At 44.9% G+C, this 21,345-nt stretch overlaps 1 protein-coding gene and 1 long non-coding RNA gene across 9 annotated transcripts in view; one reads left to right on the forward strand and one right to left on the reverse strand.

Annotated features, from left to right (window-relative positions):
- Positions 1–14,448, forward strand: part of NF1 (neurofibromin 1) — a 103,043-nt gene extending 88,595 nt beyond the window's left edge. For 5 of the 7 annotated variants that reach the window (XM_037411732.1, XM_037411773.1, XM_037411749.1 and 2 more), the window contains 5 exons: positions 110–210; positions 1,382–1,524; positions 2,372–2,418; positions 3,229–3,445; positions 10,145–14,448. In XM_037411732.1, the coding sequence (XP_037267629.1) occupies positions 110–210; positions 1,382–1,524; positions 2,372–2,418; positions 3,229–3,445; positions 10,145–10,287 (651 nt within the window). In that variant the 3' untranslated portion in view covers positions 10,288–14,448. The remainder of the gene's footprint in view (positions 1–109; positions 211–1,381; positions 1,525–2,371; positions 2,419–3,228; positions 3,446–10,144) is intronic. The other 2 variants (XM_037411740.1, XM_037411766.1) reach the window with 1 other exon arrangement.
- LOC119159212 lies at positions 10,999–21,245 on the reverse strand. 2 transcript variants are annotated; one of them, XR_005108049.1, is made up of 4 exons: positions 20,471–21,245; positions 18,113–18,184; positions 14,473–17,988; positions 10,999–14,340 (listed from the first exon to the last, which is right to left on the reverse strand). It is a non-coding gene; the product is annotated as an uncharacterized LOC119159212 (long non-coding RNA). The 2 variants fall into 2 exon arrangements; XR_005108048.1 differs by having other exon boundaries at positions 18,113–18,187.
- Between the last annotated feature and the right edge of the window lie 100 nt (positions 21,246–21,345).

The following is a 21,345-nucleotide window of genomic DNA, read 5'->3' on the forward strand; positions in this document are numbered from 1 at the left end:
CTGCTTTCTGCTATTCGGAAATCTTAAACCCCTAGCAACAACAAGGAAAGCCTATAACTACTTGAATTAAATTAGAAGCATGCTAATTTGATCCTTTCCGTTACGACAGGCAACATTAGTGAAGTACACTACTGATGAGTTTGACCAGCGGATTCTGTATGAGTATTTAGCAGAAGCCAGTGTTGTCTTCCCAAAGGTCTTCCCTGTTGTGTAAGTATCTACAGCACTTGTTTACGGTGACTCTGTACTTGGCCCTTCTCTGGACCAGGACAGGGATGTGCGAGGTACTTTGCTCACGTGTGGGTTGCTAGCTGCAGGCTGTCCGTGGCTTCTTGAGACCCGTGTCCACAGCAATTTGAGAATTGCCCTTTCCTACTGTGTTAAATGAATTTGATGTTCTTACCGGAACATCCTCAGATACCACGGATACAGATGGCCCTCAGAGCGCCTCAGCTTCGCGTTGTCAGGCAGGCTGGCAGAGCGTGGGCGAACTGGGTGCAGCGGTTGCCAGGGCGCCTGTCTGTACAGCCATCCTTTCTTCCCGAAGCTTTCAGCATCACTGCTGCCATTACTCTGGTCCAGTGACTTGGAATGGCTTTATCGCTTTTTGATACTGTGGAGAATCAAATGACATTTTAATGCATTCATGTACCTTTCTGTACAAGTCAGTGTATGCTGTCCCTTAAGTGTTATTGTCACCCCACTCAGATGCAGGTTTTTTAATTGGTATCCCAAGCACATATCAAAACTGATTTAAAGCAGAGTTTAAGATACTTTTTGGATGTATTTCTGCAGATATCCCTTAAAAGTAGTATTCACTGGAGTCAGTAGATGTAAGGGAAACCCAACTATCGGAAATGAAGATGAGTAGACTTTTTAAAACCGACCTGAGCTTCATTTAAAAATACCACTACCTTTTTTTGGCTTTGTAAAGTAATGGTCAAAATACAGACAAGTTCTGTGAGTTATTGAAACCACATTTGTAAGTAACTGGCATTTGTATTAAAAAGAAGCAAGCAAACATGCATGAGATCTGCAAGAGAGCTCAAGTGAGACAGTGCGCCCAGAAGTTAAAAAAGCTGCTTTGAAATTGCAGCTCTGACATGCACACAAATCCAATGATTTTTTATTTTTTTTAAATAATTAAATATTTGCAATTTAAAGTGCTAGGTAAATGCTTTAATGGGTTATATTGTTAGCACAGTTTTTTGAAATTGTGGCACATGGTAAAAGTCCTCACTGAACACGTATATGAGTTGTATTCAACTTCTGAAATCACTGAGTTTTTGAAAATCCCACCTTAACTGCCATGTGCTGAGGTCAGTCGGGAACTGCAGATTTATTTAATGAAGAAAAAATAAGCCACTTTGCTTTTCTGCAGGCATAATTTATTGGATTCCAAGATCAATACACTTTTATCGCTGTGCCAGGATCCAAATTTGTTGAATCCAATTCATGGGATTGTTCAGAGTGTCGTCTACCATGAAGAGTCTCCACCCCAGTACCAAACTTCTTATCTACAGAGTAAGTATTTGGCCATTTTTTGAGAAACTTCTGTGCCTTAAGTTAGATTTGCTACTGAACATGTTTCAGAGTTGCAGCCCTGATAGACTAGTCAGGCAGCCTTGTGTGGCATCTCTCCAACTTCTTACATCCTAGTAAAAGTCAGAGTTTGCATATTAAACCCCACCCTGCCAACATGAATATTAAAGCCATTTGCTGCAGTTGTGCACCAAATATTGGAAGTATTATACCACCACTGTGAGTAAAAAGGAGTTGTAACTCAGTGTTCTGTTTCCACTAAGCAATTTAAAGAAATGCAAAACATGAACAGTGGTGATAAATGATGAGTTTTAAGTTAACCTTGAAAGTTAAGGGTTGATTTAATTATTGGTAAATTCCATAGAGTAATGTTTGTTTTTCAGTGCCCGAGCTCACTTTCAAGTGACACTTGAATGCCTAAAACATAAATATTTTATATTTGGTCCTTAATCAAAAACTTTACAGGAAGATCCATAAGAAACAGATGACAGTTGAGGAAAAACTTGAATGTTGACATAATTTTTAAAATGAGATGTTTATTTACATGCTAAATTTACCTTTTAAAAAAATCATCAAGAATTTCTTGTATGACAGCTCTGAGATGCTCTGAGATTTCCAGGTTATTGCTACTTATGTACTTCATATAGAAATTAAAATGCCTTATGTTGGTTATACGTGGTTTGGACAAAATCTAGTGTTGCATCTCCGAATCAAAATACTTCATTTCCGTACCTAAGTAGATCTGAGGGATGTACTACATGTACTTTCTAGTTGTTCACAGTCAGTTGAGAACTGTGTTTTTGTGGTAACATTCAATTTGTTGTTGCAGGTTTTGGATTTAATGGGTTATGGAGGTTTGCTGGCCCGTTTTCTAAGGTATGAACAGTACATTAAGTTCATGAGCGATTTGCCTTTGTTTTCTGTATAAAGGGCACTGATGCTCCAGGAAAGATGCAAATAAATGACGTGTCATAGAGTTTATGTGAGCAAGTTGGGACTCTAAGGCTCACTTAGCTAAAACAGTTCTTGAGCCTGCATCAGATTATTCTGTCACACGCGGTAAGGTCAAGTTACCAAAGCTGGGTAAAAGCAGTCGGGTGTGTAAATGCACCTTTTTACTGCCCCCAGGTTCACTAAGGGGCCTTGGATGGACAGTATCGATCAGAAAGTCTTTAGTTTATTACATGTATCTTGCAGCGTAAGGGATTCATTGGATAACGAAATTCCAGAAAGTTAAAGCTTAGGTTACAACAGAACAAACACATTGAGCGCTGACCGTCTGTACTGCCATTTGTACCCTCTAGTCCTCGTAACAAGAACTAGCTGAGCAGCGTGGGCAGCGTTCTGGATGTCAGGCTCTGGGGGCATGGGCAGTGCTGTTAGTACCGTGTTAGGTACCAGCAGCTGGGGCAGTTCACCTCCTGGATGCCGTGGCCTTTCTTTTCTAACCTTGTTCTTCCACGCGCTACAGAAATTACACCTACAAATGGTCTTTAACATGCATGTTTAGATTAATCTGGAAAAGACCACAAATTGGGTTGTACAGATATTCACATCAAACACTTTAAAATTTTCAGGCAAAACCAGTGTAATGCTAGAGTTCTGAGTCAAAGCTGGTATTGACAGAAAAGTAGAAAGAAAAGAACCAATTTTTTTTTTCCTTCCCCCCGCCACCATCGCCCACAGCAAACACAAATCCCTGACTATGCTGAGCTCATAGTGAAGTTTCTTGATGCCTTGATTGACACGTATTTGCCTGGAATTGATGAGGAAACCAGTGAAGAATCTCTCCTGACGCCCACATCTCCATATCCTCCCGCAGTGCAGAGCCAGCTCAGCATTACTGCCAACCTTAACCTTTCCAATTCCATGACCTCGCTTGCGACTTCCCAACACTCCCCAGGTCAGTAGCTGTTCTGGTACTACATAGGTAAGGGAAACTTACTGAATTTACTGGGTTTGTAGCCACACACTCAGCCTCGTTGTCTCTTCAGATGTGTTTATGCATAAAACCTCATTGCGTGCTTGAGTCGAATGAACACTGAGCTGTTTCGCTGGTATTTCCAATGTTGGATTCTGTCCAGCACGAAAGCTGTCTCCCAGGTCATTATACGTGAAGGAAATAGCATTAAGTGCATCAGAACGAGTAACAGCTGCATCTTAATATGGAACATATGCCGCAGTGGAGTCTTGAAAATTAATAAACATACAATATTTCGCAAGGAGAGTAATACCTATCTGGGCACTACAAGGTAGCACGTATTAGGAAAAATAATCCAGAACTGTGCTGTGGAAGAGTGTGTCTGGGCTGACTCTGTTTCAATTGACTGATGATTTAAGGCCAGTGTTCATACAGGCAGCATCATGCAGAGGGACTACCCTCCCTTGAAGACAAAAGAGCGTGCATTCCGCTAGAGATGTGTGGAATACCGGGTCAGTTCAGACCACTGTATTGCCAGAAATGTGCTGCTGATAAAATGAAGGTGTTCAAGAAAAGAACAGTCATCAAAGGCAGTAAATGGATAAAACCACTGAACTCCTTCTGGCTTGGGGAGAAGGGAATTACAGGGAAATGCAGAGGTTAAATTTAACAGCATAGATTTTCAGGGTGAAAAATGAAAAAAAGAGTAAAAATTATTCAGAATAGCAGACGAAGCATAAGCCAGAGAAAATTAAAATTAGGAAGAAAATGGAATTTATGTCAAAGAAATCTGTGTGAAGACTCTTCCTGAAGTGATTTTGGATTAGTGTCTGTATATTGAGCAACTTCTTTACTCTTCTTTGTCATAAAAATTATACTGTATGCTGTTTCTTAAATTAGGATTTAACTGTTGCAGTTCTGAACACTGAAGCCGGCCAGCCTTTTGCTTCCGCTTTGTTTCTAACCTCAAAGGAAGGCTAGAAGCCACTTGTATTTAGGTATAGTATTTGCAGAGGTGTTCTGGGTTTTTTCCACTCTTGTTCACTGGTTTCTGCAAGCCCTGAAATAAGTTCTGCCTAACTGGCCTTGGCTCGGTTCAAGGAATCTGGTCTTCCAGATTATCAGTTTGCTCACAGATGTGATGCATGCTTTTTGCCCAGTATGACGAGTATTGCAGAGGTGAGGCACGTGTAGAGGTGCAACAGAGGTAAGAGAGCACGCTGTGTGTTTGATTAATTTGGGAATAGTGATTTATTTCATGCAGTGAGAAGTGATAACAACTTGCTTTTTTCCAGTATGAGAAGGAAATGGTTTAATCTGGGGGACACCACCTTCCTGAAATATTGATAAAGCATTCTAGAATTATATTTCAAGATCCCTGTCGGTGTAAATGTACTCAAAACAAGATTTGCTTTCCAGTTTCCTGCCGATTTAAGATGATTTATTACATGAAATAGTTGTCCCAAGTGAGGAGAGGAAGTGTGAAGCATATTTGTCACAGTTGTTACATGTCTCTCTAGCCTAAAGGAGACCAGTGTTGCCATTGTTTCCTCCTTTTTCATTCGTGCGTGGGAACAAGGGAAAGAGCAGTGTGGCCTGAAAAGGGACCTGCTGGTGCCATCAGAGTCCCTTTTGATCAGAGTAATAAGAACTGGTGAAAGTTGAGTTTGAAGAGCTACTTAACACTTCACAATGTCCATTATATGTTATGAATATATAATGCAGCCACTTTATTACATTGTCATGCAGCTCATCCTGTCTCTGTATCTCCGTATACCAACTCCTGAGAGACTGCAGGTACAGGTAACTACCAAGATTATGGAAAAGGGAAGTGGTTCAATAGCAACTTCAACATACAGCTCAGAATCATCTGTGCTACTGGAACAAGGAGAAGGATAAAATTCGAGGAGGGAAAGGAGCCAGACCTTGCTGTCAGTGTGGAAGTGTGCGCACTATGGGCAGCATCTTTCTGTTTAGAATGTGGCATCTGGCAATTCCAACACTACTTCTTGCAAGGATGAAGTGATGATGCAGGATTAGGCCCTCTACTAGCGAAAAAAGCATTTTTCTGTGTAAATGTCTTCCTTCCATACGCCTCACTTTCTGTTCCTTCTTCCTTTGTTAGCTAAGAGGAAGGAATTAATCCAGCTTGTCAAAATTCTCTTTCATCTGCAAACAGATGGCTCTTCTCAAACGCTGGTTAAGAGCTCATCTCCACAAGTGGACCTAGGAACTAGTGAACTTTTTGGGGCTACTAGTGAGTCTGTAATAATGTATTTATGATGCTTAGCGTGTGGTTTGCTTGGAAATTAAATTGTAAAAGACCAACATGAGGGACTAATGGTGCCATTTTGGTGTAACCAGACTGGAGGCATCTCTGTAAAGAACCAGCCTATATAGGCGTTTCCAGCTGATGTGAAATAGCCTGAAGTAGCTGCTACTTAAGGAAAGCCTTGTGCTTCGTGTTTAATCTGAGTGGTGTTCTCCCCTCATCACTTACTATTTATTAGTGTCCTGCCTATTTCCTTGAGCATTCTCGCTTCATTCTAGCAATTTGAATACAAAGACTTGGGGTTTGATCAGGGGATCTCCAGCTTTCTCAAACTGTGGATCAGGTCACGGGATGGAGCTTTTCATTTTGCTCCTTCATTCCACATTTATTACATTGCTCCACTTCAATCAACATACCAGTTTAAACCAGTGAAATTGTATCTTAAGCAGTACAACTTGACATAAAACATGCTTTGCTTTTTAAGCTGTTTAATTATATTAAAAATTTAATTGGTGTTCTGGCACTTTGTACAGCTTCACAGCTGCATACATGAATTTTGCATTCTCGTTAACTGTGCCTGGAGGTGCCTGGTGACATTGTCGTTGCTGTACACATTTACACTGTAGAGATGAGAGTGAGGGAATAAGGGGTGGAAGACCTAGTATCTGCCAAATCAAAATCACTGGTGAAAGACGTTCAGAATATGAAGTAAAGGTGGGCCACAGGATTGCTTGAAACAGTAAGGCAACTGTGGGACGAATAAGGGATGCAGATCCATCATCCACTTTGATTTGAGAACTACTGAACACGAAAATCAAGTATGTAGCAGTGCTAAGCTCCTTTATCACACTGAGTTAAAGAAGCTTTCAGCCAAATGAGGGGTTTTAATATGGTTACAAGTATACCAAGTTGCAGATCTGTGAAAACTTCTTCTCTGGTATGTGGATACAAATAGGCAAGCTCATTGTTTATAAATGTTTGTCTGACACCATCTCTTCTCCGTTCCCTTTCCTTCCCCTTTTCTTCCCCTTGTCATGGACGTTGTTCACTTACATTATTTCTTTCATTCTGTGTCTGTGAAGCTTCTCTGCCTTGCTCTAAATCTGCAGTTTTCATGCAGCTTCCTCATCAAGGTACACTCTACTTTCACCATATTTGCACGCAATACTGCTTGATCTGCTTCAGGGTTGGGCTGGTGGCATGAGAAGCAGTTTACCGATCCTTTTGACAGCGGGAATGGCTTCAGTGTAAGTGCTAAGCTGTTGCGTTTCTTGTGCGATGCCAATTGTGTCTGATGATCGAGCAGGCAAAGTCAGTCAGTCACATCTTTAAGAATAAGATCAATTTGGGAATAGAGAAGGAGATGATTGGTATGTGGAACTACTCTGCTGCAGGTACTAAGCTACAGTGAACTATTTCACATGAGCTCGTTAGATGCACTGGAAGTCTGTTGTAACTTCAGTTACACACCACCAGTAAACCGACACGAGTTCTGTGCCCTAAACTGCAGCAGACAGAAGCTCAGTAGAGTGGGTCCTCAACACCACCGGATTGCTACTTCTGTACGGAGGAGTAAGGAAAAGCTGCAGAAGCGGGTTTTTTTGCTCATGCCCATGGGTTGCTTGCTATTCTCATTGGAGTTTGTGGTTTTTGTAAGCACACACCCACGCGAGGAGAGGAAAGGCGATGTAGCCTGCAGCCAGCTCCTGGCTGGTGTTCTGAAGTTGGCCCTATATGTGTGTGAATTGTGGAGTGTGTTCTTTATTCTTGCTAATGCCAATGAGAATCAGTTTCTTATAGGAATGAGACATAACCGTGGGAGATGTCATTTATAGCAGCAGGATTTTGTTCTAACGTTTTGTTCACTGTCAGACATTCCAGTTTTTGCTGCTGACTGCACTTTTACCCTCTTGCATAAAAACACCCTTCCCGCTGTTCATTCCACTGCTGCAGATGTACCACAAGTGTTGAGTGTTGCTAAACCCACATCAGACACTGATTTTGTTGCAGGAATAATGTGACAGCTATACTAAGATACTGCAACATGAACGATGAACTCAGAATAAAAGTAATGATTGTCGGAAGCATGTCTGCATTAAACACAAGTCTCAGCTTTTATATCTTCAAGTTACTGTGTCCAGAGCTGTTAGAGTAACAGCTCATAACCCAGGGCTTTCATCTGTTGTCATCATTGTCAGCATGAAGTTTACACTAAAGCAGTTAATTTTCGAGGGGTTTTTTTATGTGATTCTTTTAGTAAAACATAATAGAGTTGCCTTGTCCTGCAGCGAATGTGCAAAGCTTCTCAGAAAAGTGTATGCACTTGGGTATAGACCTGTCTGGTTTCATCCTTCTCTTGTACTCCCTCAGCCTCCTCCCACCTTTGGTGGAGCTGAACTTAGGCCACAGCAGTTCTTGTAAGGATTTCCAGACTCACCTGCTCTGCATGTTTCCTGTTAATACCATGCTTAGAAAACAGTTTCTTTACTTGTCCTTGTTCCAAGTTAATTGTTGGCGCTCTTTTCTTTTTTTTTTTCCCCTCCCCCTCTCAGTATGCCAGTGCTTAAAGCATTATAATTGGTGTCTACACTTTGACACTTAATTCTTCAAGCAAATACCTGCATCGGTCCCATTTCATTGTACGCAGAGTAAGCCAGCTGAGCCTTTCATTCTTCCTGGCAGTGAGACAGAGTCCTCCCAACATTGATTTGTACGTTATGTACTTTTACTGATCTTTTGTGAGCCGAGATGAGTGGAATTGTAGGTACCTGAATGCACATGAATCTTCTCTAGTAGCAAGCATGAGCCGCTGCCATTGCAGCAGAACCCTGTAGGCTCAGGTACGAGCCTTCCTCACCCCGCCGTTCCCCTGTTCGGAAGCAGTCGTTGATTTTTGGCTTGAAGAAGCCCCTGGACTGGACAGACTGTCATCCTCCCAGAGAATGCAAAAGTCAGAAGAGACTCGAGTCAGACTTTTTGCTCAGTCTTCTCAAAGCTGAGCCAGGAAGGGCTTTGTGGCCTGGGAGACTTAGTGTTCTCAGCGGGTACGGATGCTCTGAGGATGCAGGGGAGCCCTTCATCTGCCGTGTGAACGTTTACGTGTGCCGTTTCCCACATTAAATAAAACTCCCGCTCCTGTTTGAAGAGCTGACTGGGTGAGGTCAGTGAGCAGTTGGTACCCCTGTTCTCACATTGTAGGAAAGCAGCATAGATTGGAACAGATCAGCCAGTGCCCATAGTCCAAAGTATTTTGTCTTTTATTGCTGGAGACAGTTTAACGGTGAATTCAAGCTGCAACTTTAAGGGGGGGGGGAAAAAAGATTTGAACGAGTCCTGTTGAAATGTGCCAAGCTGTGTGTAGGGTGAGTGCCTAGGTCTGTGTTAGCAGGCGTCGTGCTTCAGCATGTGGAGGTGGTTTATGTGGTCGGAGTCCAGGCTCTTGTGGAACACAGGGTCATGCATCTGATCCTGAAAAAAATATTTTTGATACTACAGCACTGCAATGAAATAACTGTATTTAGATTTGTCATTGGAGAGGCAGAAACATCATCGACGGCAAGGCTGTGTTACACTGGGGCCTGGCTGGGTAGAGCTGATTTTCTCACAGCAGCTGGCACGGGGCTGCCTTTTAGCTGCGTGACCAAAGCCGTGCTGCACAGCGTTGGCGCGGGGCAGGGCCTGCTCTGATCCTCGCTCAGCCCCGCTGGGAGGAGGCAGGGTGGGCAGTGGGTGGGGTGGGCGCAGCCCACAGGTTAGTCCGCAACGGCGTGCCGCTCGGTGACTGAGAGGGATGCTGGCGGTCAGCCGTCCTGCACCCAGGACCTGGCTGGGCACGGGGCTGCTGAGCGATTGCGATTGCATCACTTATTTTGTTTTGCTTTTTCTTCCACAAATCCCTCACTTACCTAGACTTTTTATTTTAATCAGGATGCCCAAATTTTCTTGCTTTTACTCTTCCTTTCCTCTCCCTCTGTCCCGCTGGGGTGGAGGGGGATGACCAGCGGTTACATGGTGCTGACCTGCCTGTTGGGGTTAAGCTACCACAAGTAATTAATTCTTTTTACAAGTACATTGTGACTGCTTTCCCAGGCAGGCGGCATCACTGCTGGCTGGTGTTGCCAAGCGCTGTTTGGAATGAACTGCCCCTTGTCAGCATGGCAGAATTCCGCAGGGCTTTGGACCACGATGTCCTTCTTTGTCCGGACTGCTGACACCTGTGCAGGCGGGTCCCCTGCAGCTCTGCCAGGCCCCTCGCTCCAGCCCTGCTGTCCCTCGCCCTCCCCAGGGTCAGGGGGAGCTGGAGCCGCGCTTGGGCCCAGCACTGCCAGAGGACACCCATTGGGGGCCGCCCTTAGAGTTGGGGGATGGCCAAGGCAGGGGCGTTAACCGTGGTCCTTGTGTTTCCCCAGGGATCGACAAGGAGAACGTAGAGCTTTCGCCCACCGCCGGACACTCCAACAGTGGGAGGATGCGCCACGGCTCCGCGAGCCAAGTGCAAAAGCAGCGCAGCGCTGGCAGTTTCAAACGTCACAGCATCAAAAAGATTGTGTGATTACTTCTTTCTAATTTTTTTTCTTTATTTTCTTTTCTTTTGGAAACTGACTGACACATGTGGGCCCTCACAAAGGGCCATCCACCGGTTGTGATGCTGCACTTGATTTCAAAGTTCCCATCCTGTCAGCTGTGTTGCCAGATGATCAACTCTTGAAACATTGCCTGAATTTTAATGCCTTCATGTCTTTCCTTCTGTTCTTGATGTAAGCCGGTGTTTCAGAACTGCCCATATAGATCCTGACGGACTTTGTAGCCGGAGGAGGTGTGGAGTTCTGTAACACTGCAGAACCGTATCGTGTCCAAATACGAAAGCCATTTCTCATACAGTTCTGCCGTGCTTCTGTTATCTGCCTTGTTTCTTCTCTAAAGGAAAGTGTTCATCCTTACTCCTGTTTGCACACTTTTCAAGGTAGTGGCTTTATGAGCCAGGGGAAGTTGCTATAATCCTGGTTTTAGTTCAAACATGTAAGATTTTTAGCTGTGGACTTTTTTTTACCATACTTCAAAGAAACTTACAATAGCCGCAGTACAATGAGCTTAACCAGAGCAGTACATTAGATTAAATTCCTAGTAATTAGCAATAAATGTGAGAGGACAAGGAGGCTGCACGAGTCTCTTCATTCCCCAGACCATAGCTTCACATACCTGGACTGTGTACGGACCAGACTGGACAAACTGGCTTTTTTCCAAAGCGAGTTTTTTTTTGTTGGGTTGTTTTGGGTTGGGGTTTTTTTTTTTTTTTTGGCTGTACTTTAACTGCACTAAAAAAGGTTGTATGGTGGAAAGAAAATCATTGAGAACTGACTGTTGTGCTGTCATTGTAGCAGTGTTGAAAATCTATCGCTTCTTTCTTCCATTTAGCATAAACTTTAGTTTTGCCCTTCCCAACAATACGCACCTTTGAGAAATTCCTGGCAGAGAACCAGTGGGGTCTGGAGGGGGAAATGGAACGCGTTAACGTCCAGCTCTGGGCGACTGTGCTCACAAAGCTGCTTTCGTGCTGCCCAAGCAGTGATACAAAAACAGCAATGTCTGCTGAAGGTACATGAATGTAACAATAACTGACACTGTCAAATCCAGGTTAGGTGTGAATGTTTGCAGTGCAATTCCTGGGATCAGTACAGACATCTGCAGTCCAACCCGTCCTGCAGAACGTTTGAGGGGTTCTAGATCGTGAGGGTCCGTACGTGGGGGTTACACAAAACTGAAGTTGCTGTCACTGTGAAAGACTTGTCAGCTACAGTCGTATGTCGGCGATGGACGACTGTGATAACGTGCTGCTATGTTGATGACGCGTGAAGGCGCAGCGCTGGGTGCTGCGCGGGCTGAAAGCGTGCAGAGCGCTTGGCCGCGGAGGCGAGCGGAGGTTCTGGTGGAAGGGCCTGTCGTTGGGTGCTCGTTGGAGGGCTGCGGCTATCTCCTGCTGAGGAACAGCCACGCTTCCCAGTTTCAGGTCCCTGTTGTATGTTAGAAATTAACAATCCATAAGTGGCTTTAAGGAAAAGCAAGTATATCCACTATATAAAATAAAATCCTCTAGTGCAATTTTGTTAGTGGCTTTCAGTAAATCAAACTCCACAGCTAAATTACTAGAGAATGGTACAGTTAAGTGTTTGGATTTTATTGATATAGCACATAACTCACATGTATCCACACAGTAACTATGTAACATTTATGTAAATAAAAATATCTTTATTGTATTGATTCATAAAATAACAATTTAATTTCTTTTAATTTGTTTACAGTCCTGGAAAGACTATGAACACTGACTTAATATGCAAGTAGTTTTGTCAAAACTAAAGGAAAACTTAGAATTAGCAGTCTTGAAATAGACACGTTAGAAAATGGGAAGAATTGTGCAATTAACCAAATTTTTTTATTCTTGGCTATGTAGGAGCTGCAGTGAAGTGTGGTTACTGAACTGATACACAACTATGAACGGGATTGTGAGGCTAGAACTGAGTTTAGGAATAGAGCAGTGACTCATGCCATGTCCTAAGCTGCTCCTCATGTAAAACTCTGGGAGTTGTCGATTTAAAAACCGTTCTCATCTCATATGTTGAATTGCGAAGAGCCACCCTCAGCATTGCTGCCAGTCTGTGCTTGGTTGTGCTGAACTGAGCTAATTTCAGCCTTTTCCTTTTTGTTGAAGACAATGAAAGGTAGAGGCCTGAAGGATTTGTAGGTAGGAGGAAAAAGAATCTCTTGTAAAGGTAATTTGCCATTAGAGAAACATAATTTTCAGTTGTTTCTCCTACGAGCAGATTTTCTTTCAACAGAAACAGTAATTCCAGATGAACCACCAAATCAGTTTTGTTTGGACTGGGTGCATTTGAGAGCAACTCTTTTTCAGTATTTTGCATTGTCTGTATTTAAAAGGCGTCCCTAAATTAGAATTAATGCATTCTTTGAAATACATATAATGTGAAATCAAAACAGACAGTGACTAACGTTACCTTTCATGTGAGAACTAGAACTACTCCAGGCTCTCAGTCCCAGCTGAAAAAGACAGTATCTTCATAAAGTCAACAAAATTTAATTTATTCTGTTTCCTGGAAGGAGGGGGAGTCTTTCGGTGTGTTCACTGCATGGTTCAGTGAGGACCTGAACTTCCTTAGAGCAGGGGTGTCAAACACGTCGGGTAACGGGGGCCGACACTGGGCGTGATGGCAGTCGATGGGCACAGATGGGCGCCCCGATACACAGGGACGTTGTCTCCCACCGTCAGTCACTGGGAAGCTTCTGCTTAGATCGTGGGGGGAAACCATGGCCTTTAAAGATTAAACTCCTATTAGTAATTAGTTGTTCAGTGCCTTACTGTCACATTCAGCACTTGGCCTGCTCCCTGTAACAGCCGCTGCTGTTATTTTGCCTTTTGGTTTTCTTTGTTACTTGCTCTTCCTGTTGTGGATACTCTCTGTGCTGCTCCGTTCCATTCCTGTGAGCGCCGCGCTCGGCGCCCACTCCAGCCATCTTGCGTGCTCTCCTCACCCGTTACTCCATTTGTGCTCTGCGGGATCAGCAGGTAGCTGCTGGTGGTGATGTGGCCTCGAAACCTGATCTAATGAGCAGCAGACAGATCTAAGAGTTCCCACCTTTGAGTCGCTGCTTCAGGCAGCCCGCAGACTACCGGGCAGCCGCTGCTGCGTGGGCTACTCAAGTCACTTCTTGAAGGCTGGTTCTGCAGCCGTGGAGTCTGTGCACTCCAGAAAGAAAACTCAGATTCAGAAAAAATCCAATTTTAACATGTGGACCATTAACTACATCACAGGGACTGTATGTTTGACACCCCTGTTTTAGAACACGTTATCCATTACACACTAACTACAGTTAAGTACTGTAAAGATGATTAACGTTTTATGTTCGTATTTTCCCTGACTTAAAGATAATTCAGTAGTATTTGAATAGTGCATAACCTACCTGTTAATTATGCCAATGTTTCTGCTTTAATGTGCATGAGGTTTCCAAGAACAGGAAACATTTCAAATAAGTATTGTGGACTGAGCACCTGGGAGCGTTCCAGTGCTCTATTCCTAACTGGGTTGTAGGTTTTAGGGCTTTTTCTGTTTCATTTAAGGTTCATTTTTTTCAAATGTAATGAAGCACGTCTTATTGTTATGCAACAAATTTACCACAGAAAGTCACTTCTAGTGTTGGTCCCACAATTTTTTTTTAATGCAGTATATTCACCTGTAAATAGTTTTTGTGTAAAATTTGACAGAAAAGTATATTTACTACACTGTAAATACATGTGACAATATATTGTATTATTTTGCTTTTTTTGTAAAGCAGTTAGTTGCTGTATATGTATAACATAAAAATTTGATTATTCTAGTGTTAGTAACTGTTAACTACTACTACTCCTTCCTGCTGTTGCGTTATGTCATTTAAAAAAATGCTGTGTACTATAAACTTACACTGTGTATGGTATCTTACTGTTTCCATTCGGGCCTCAACTTTGAAAATGTTTCCTTGATCCACAATCCTGTTCATATTGTAAGCAAGTGTGCGACAGCTGGCAAGAGCCCGGCCGATCCAAACACAGTGGTAACTGTAGGTAAAAACGGTAGAAACCTGGTTTCGGATAATTATTGTTCACCCCATTTTCCCCTCATGTATGTACTTTCCCTTTTTTTTTTTTTTTTTTTTTTTTTTTTTTTTTTAAGTAAAATGTAAATTCAACCTGCTTGAAGTTGTTTGAAGGTCATTCACTTGTGCTGCGGGACGACGGTGTGCTCTGAAATCCTTTTTCTTGTGACAGCGAGGTTGGGACAGGTTCTTTGGGCTGGACCAAGGGCCCCATTGCAGCACGCATTGGATCAGCCCTAGTCCCAGACCTGGAAACCCACTTTCTCTGGGGAAAATCAGATTCCAGTCGAGATCCAGTGTCTCGGATTTGTCTTTCCAGAGCACGCTGCTTCTATGTGTGTGTGATCCTGCACAGTTCTAAATAATGGCAAAACTGATTGCCTGTGGGTAACTGAGGACAGAATGAAGCCCATTGTCATAAATTCCATGTCACTTCAATAAGATTATCATAATTGAATAATAAATCAGAGTATTTCTTTTTAAAATGTAAATTTAATATTTTAATAAAACAGCTGCTTGGTCTTTAAAGAACATTTCAGTATAATTTGTCTATTTGAGCTTTTCTAGCTTGGAAGCTTGAAGTTTCAACTGTCACGCAACTTTTATGACAAATGATTAATCAAATCTATTTTTCTTTTAGGGGAATATATTACTTTCCTATTAAAAATGTATAAGTACTTATATTCTGGCTTTGTGAACCGTAAAAGGATGTAAAAACACATTAAAGCGTGACTGCATTGACTTCTTCTGAGACATCTTATTGTTCCTGCATACTGACCATACCCTGAGGCCTGCTCAGTTGAAAATGGACGGACAGTGGAGCAGGCACGTGGGCCAGGTGCGTCGTTGCAGTGCTCCTGCTGTCTGCAGGGAGGGCATGAAGGGACGAGCAGCAGTTTCTGAATCGTTAAATTTTGGGAGCACTTTTTCTGTACTCCAGAGGAAATGTTCATTAATCTTAAATCTGAAATAGCAGCACTGACGAGAGCAGGGAGCCATGCAGATTTTTCCTGAAAAACACGTACTAAATCACTGCTGCTAAAAACACTTTTCAAGTCCCCTTTTGGATCTCCCTGCTATTTGAGATCACAAAATACACTGTAGCCACAGTGAGGGAGTGAAAGGAGAAAATTTTATTTTGGTTACACCTTTACACAGTTGGAAAAACTATATTTAGGGAAAAAATTGCACCCTTGGAGCAAGCAGTTCTTTCTTAGGAAATTGCTTCAACATCCCTGCCCAGCTGATGCTGCTAAAATATTTTACAAAGGAAAAAAAAAAAGTAAAAATTCAGAACTTTTTTTATGTATAAATTCTGTTGTAGAGTTAAGTAGGGCAAAATTGTAGAAATGGGAAGAGAAAGGAAGCTGTTATTTGCAGGCAGTAAGACTGACCCATGATGTGAGTGGCTAATTACTCAATATTAAGCTGTCTCCCTGACTGGCATAAATATTTCCAAGTACCTCTGACTTGGAATAACAAGCCTTCACAGATAGCTAGCCATCTGCTAGCTAGCCCAGAAGTTTCATACTGAACTGCTAATTTGCTAAGTAGGAGACTCTTAAGCACACTGAAAAACTGCAAAGAAACGTGCACAAACATTAAAATGAGAAGCTCTGTCCCAGCACTGGGGGGATGCTGCCACTACAGGAAACCACGGTGGGAATCTTGTGCAGAATCTGCCGCCTCTGACTGTCAACATCAGCGCTAGGACTGGCCTCGGCCCGGGCTGCTTCGCAGCTGGGAGCAGCTGGCTGAAGAAAATGCATCAGATGCTAAGGGAAATGGCTGTCCTGCCTGTCACAGCGAGCTGCTGTGAGGGTGGGGAGGCAGCAGCAGATCTTTGCTGGCGCTGGCTGCCCCTGGAATGGCTTGGAGCCATCAGGGAAGGTGACCAAACGCTGCCGTGGGTTAACTGCTGTGACAGCGACAGAGTTCTCATGCATGAGACCAGGTGAAATCGGATCCCTCATGTCCTGCAGTAGGGAATGTTGCTGCAAGTTGGTCACTTCAGCCATTGTCAAATGCTTTGTATTTTTCCATCCTACCCCCAGGCCCATCTATGTGGGAAAGGTGGACAAAGAACACGTGAACCTAAGTAAATACGATGTGATTAGTCACCTGCTGTCACTGCACTAAAAACTAAAGCCAACCTCTTGTAGCTATGAAGAGTGCTGCTGACTGTTCCGTTTCAAAGCAACAATGGCCCTTTCCCACCACTGAAGTTCATGATTTATAGGTGTGAATCCTTTGTGCCTTGGAACATCGGTTTCTTCAGTTGACTGCTGCTATGTTTAACAAGCTCTCAAATAAAAAGAAATCCCAGAGTTGTGCGGGTGGAGGGTGTAGAATAACATCTCCCGTGATGTGACTTGTTAAAACAAGCACGGGTTTGTTCTTCAAAGCAGTAATGAAAAAGGCGGCTGATGACTGCATCTTTAGGGATATTCAAATGATAGCGCTATAAATAGCGATGAGTAACTATACGTTCAAGAAAATCCCACTGAACTATTAAATTGTATTTTCATTTTTTTCCCTCATAATGTATTTTCTGTCAGAAAAACTAAAAATACCTGCTCTGCTGCTTCTACCCCCAGTTAGTGTTCTTGGAGAACAAGGCCTGCCCAGGAGGTCTGGGTGCTCAGTAGAGCCCTCACGTGTCCCCTGAAGAAGTGACTGCCCAGACCTCCACGGCCTGTGAAGGTGCAGGTAAATGAAGTGGACGGGTCCAGAAGAGGTGGAGCAGGGACGGGCCTGACTGGGAGTGAGTTTTCCAAGATCTAGTTCATCAACTCTGCTTCCTGGGGCTACTGACATTTAAGATAGAAGATGCCAGGCATGGGTGCCTCTGCCTCACCTGTTCTGGGCTCCATTCCCTTTGCCCTAATTTGCCTTCTGTGAGGTTCCTCCGCTTGCTGGCTGTGCTCCCTAGCTCCTTGCAGTATCAGCCATGGGGGGTTTTTTCCCCCTTTCTTGGTGATTCCCAGATGCCCCTCACCCCTCCTGGAGCCCACTCTGAGACTGCCGTTCTAATTTCCGAGGCCTGGGGTACATTTAGTATAGGATCAGGCAAGTAAAAGAGGAGGCTTTCACCTCTCCTCGAGGGTTAGCGCATGCAAAGAGGGTGCAATAAGTTCTGCGTAGTGTGAGAGAGACCCACCCAAGTGTCTATAAACAGGCATGACTGAACATGGGCCAGAGACAGCACAGAAACAGTGGCTCTGAGCCAAAGAGGCCAGTTCAGAGCAACGCAAAACATACAAAGGCTTGAAGGCCCCACAGTACAAACACGAATGAGGCCCCTGGGGTGGCTGAGGCAGCACAACAAGAAGGGAAGGAATTTCCCAAGGAATTGCCCAAACCAGTTAGCATCCATCATGCAGTAGGGATCAAAGAGCAAAGGCTGCCTCTGTGCTGCTGAATCCTGCTGTACGTTGAACTACTCACACGAAGAGATGCTCATGGGAAGGGGAGAAGCGGCCATCCACCAGCTCTGCGCACTCTGTCCTTCCGAAGGCTGCACTGCACCTTGTTCTCTAGGGCTGCTTCTCCTCTGCTCTCCCTCCAGCCAAGCCCATCCTTGATTTTAACTCCCGGTCTCACACGGTTCCTGAAAAAGGGAAAAATGGCTGCTACCCCCTCCATCCACTGCAGTGCAAACCCAGCCGCACTGCTGTGAGGCGGTACAGCAGAGGCGGGCACAGCTGTGTGAAGCGACCCAGTGCCCACCCTACCTGCTGCTGGGAGAGGAGAGCTCTGCCGTGGCTGCAGAGCAGGATACGAGGAGCACCACGATGCACCCCTTGCTGCTGACAAAGGCAAAAGAAGAGAGCAGCCGTTACAGACAGGCTGGCGCTGAGCGCAAGGCACCTCCCGTAGCACTCTAAGGACTGTCTCAAATACCCAGCAAAGCAATTCAGCACACACACCACTGTTGGCCCTTATGTTCCGGTTCTGTTTGAGATGTTAATGGCCATACCTGTAACTTACAACAAAGAAGAATAAATTGGCCTCAAGGATGCTGAGGCACCTTTCTTGTTCGCTTCTTGCTGGGAACTTTTGTTTGCTTTTTAAATAATCATGAAAATTGAACTAGCAGGCTAGAAAGCTGTTGCCCACTCATGAAAAATTCAGGCATGAACTGTTTCTGTGAGAACATGACTTGTCAGACACAGAAGTGGTTAATCGTTCTGTTAGCAATTTTTTGTTTTATTTGACATCAGTATAACTTTATTATTACTCACTAGAATATATTTTTCTTCTCGCTATAATGCTTATGGCCTTTGCTGTAAGAGCTCAGCTATGCACTGCACAGAGAGCAAGACACTGGTTTTGTCCCAGGACCTTAAAATCTTTATGGTCACCACGTGTGTCTGGCACAGGCTGTCTTTGTGACCTTGGACAAATCTCTTAACATCTTGTGGTCAGGCAACGTGAATGCCTGAATTGCCCAACTGTAACCTGCAACTGTAACTGTAACCTGAACTGCCCAAGGATGGCTGTCACTTGGCAGAATTCTTAACAAACTTCTGAGATCTTCAGATTAAAGACATTAAAAGGGCAGAGTCTTAACATTGTTGCATTTTTTCCACTTCATGTGTGGCACAATTTATAGTCTTTAAGCAGATATTTATTACTAATTTCTGATTGCTCTAAACAAAAAGATTGAGGCGAGTCGGGAACTTTTCACAGAAAAATACTTACACAAATTACTAATTTAGGAAGAACAATCCTGCCCAATAAGGATTCTGTGATTTTTCCAAGTTACTCATTTACACTCTCTAATGTACTAACTGCTTGCTGCACACATTTGTAAATAAACAACTGAACAGGTTCAACTCCAGCCGGCCTGGTTAGTTAAGCCAATAAAAGTACCCTGGTGTCCTGCTGTTAAGGTGTTTACAACAGAAGATTTACTGCATCATTACATCATGTAGAGCATGCTGTTTACAGCCACGCAAGCTCATAAGAGCAGAAGACGCTTTGCAGAATTAAAGACTGGAAAAAGGAAGTAGGCTAATTTTGGAGTAATCTATTACTTCTAGATGAAAAGGAAGACCAGGCTTTCACAGCTATAAGGAGACTGATGCTTTCCTAAACCACTGAGCTCCCACTGGTTACCACCAGGAAATTACTCTGGTTTGTAGTCTCACTTCTCCATTGCTCTGCTGTTCCCTGTCTGCCTCTTCTTGCCCCAAAGCACGATGAGCCATCTCTCCCTGGCCTATTTCTTCCCTCTGACTTTACCTCTGTGTTTCCAAAAGATGAAAAAGCAGCCTAAATTGTTCCATTGGGAAATCCTGAGCCATCTGTTACCACGAAGATGGGGCCAGTGACAAACCAAGAACAGTTTCCTCTTCATTGCACACAATGCAGAACCAAATCCTGAAAAACTGCAGGTACAGCAGTGTCCCAGGGGCCACCCCGGTGCCCAGGCACAGTAGGTGCCCTCTGATTTGTGGCAGAAGCGAATACAGCGCCAGGCTGCACAGGAAGGAGGAGCACCTGGCAAAAGCTGACTCCTGTGACTCTGCCTTTCCATGCAACTGTGCTGGGTTATGTGAAGAGAGGATTCACCACTGCCAAACTGCTCTTCCCACACAGACCCAGCTGGGAGGCCAAACTCCTCCCCTCCCTGGTGTTACAGTGTTAAGTGACACAGAAATTAACACTGGTCGCCCATAAAGGTCAGCACAGAACTTTTCCCAAAGCATGGCTGCTGCTCAGATTGCTCCAGCCACACCCCAGATCCTTTTCCTCTTTCACACCAGGCTGCTGTGCAAACTCCCAAGCTCCTTAGAGTAAGTACAACTATTTCCCACAGTCTCCTCCAAGTGACTTGCACAGAGCTGTCTTGAAAGCTACTGTCAAACAAGCCCCTATGCCCTGAAGAGCGCTCCAGCCCAGCAACAAGGAGCCATGCTTTTCTGCTGTGTATCCCCCCACCAAAGCCTCAGAGATTCCTTGGGACACAGAAATCATTTACACACTGTATTTTCTCGAAGGATGCAAAAAGCCATGGGGAAAAACTTTGCAAGTATTCAACAATAAAATGAAAACGAGAGTCTCCACTAATTCCAACCCTGTGCTACCTTGCTCAAACACTGGTTTTCATTCCTTATTCTGGTTTGGCCTCGGCAGACAGCACCTCCAGTCCCGCGCTGCTGCAGGTGCCTTCTTACTGTCTAGTTCCGTCATCAGCTAAGTGTTTGCAGCATTTGCCTGTAACTTTGTGTAAAGCACAGATTCACCACCCTTTTACTCGTTTGAACAGCATGGTGGAAGTCAGCAGTGTCTGGCTGTGTTAGGAGACAATCAAGTGCCTTGCCTCTGGGGCTGAGACGAGCCTGGTGATCACAGCAGAGAACAGGGCCGAGCAGTTGGCGCGATGAGGGTGCTGAGGCGCAGTCTTTCAGAACTATGAGAGGACGAGGAGCAAAGAGCCGTTCCGAGCCCTTTGAAGAGGCGAATCAGATACCCAAGGCCTGGCCGAAGCAGCAGGCACGGCAGGTCCTGCAGCGGGAACCCCTCCACGGCAGCAGCTGCTGGGCCGCTGGCATTGGCGCGGGCCGCTCCCCGCCTGGGCGTGAGGGACGCCACGGGAGCCGGCCCGGGCGCCATTACCGCCTGCGGGCCTGGGCAGCACCTCGCCTCTCCGCTCGCCTCACGCACAGAGGGACGCCTCTGCGCCGAGCCCCGCGAGCCCCGGGGGAGGGAGGGAAGCGGCGCGGCTCGGCCCGGCTCCCTCCCGGAGCGGCGGCAGCGATCGGGGCGGCAGCGATCGGGGCGGCCGGGCCGGACCGTGGCGGGAGGGGCCGCTCCGTGCCTCGCGCCGCTCCCCTCAGGCGCGCCGGGCCGTGCGCAGCCGCGGCGCGCGGGCGGGGCGGGGCGGGGCGGGCGGCGCTCTCTCGCGAGAGGGGCGGGGCAGACCGGGCGGGCGGGGCAGACCGGGCGGGCGGGGCGGGGC

Source organism: Falco rusticolus, chromosome 1, assembly GCF_015220075.1.
Source record: "Falco rusticolus isolate bFalRus1 chromosome 1, bFalRus1.pri, whole genome shotgun sequence".
NCBI classification, from domain to species: domain Eukaryota; kingdom Metazoa; phylum Chordata; class Aves; order Falconiformes; family Falconidae; genus Falco; species Falco rusticolus.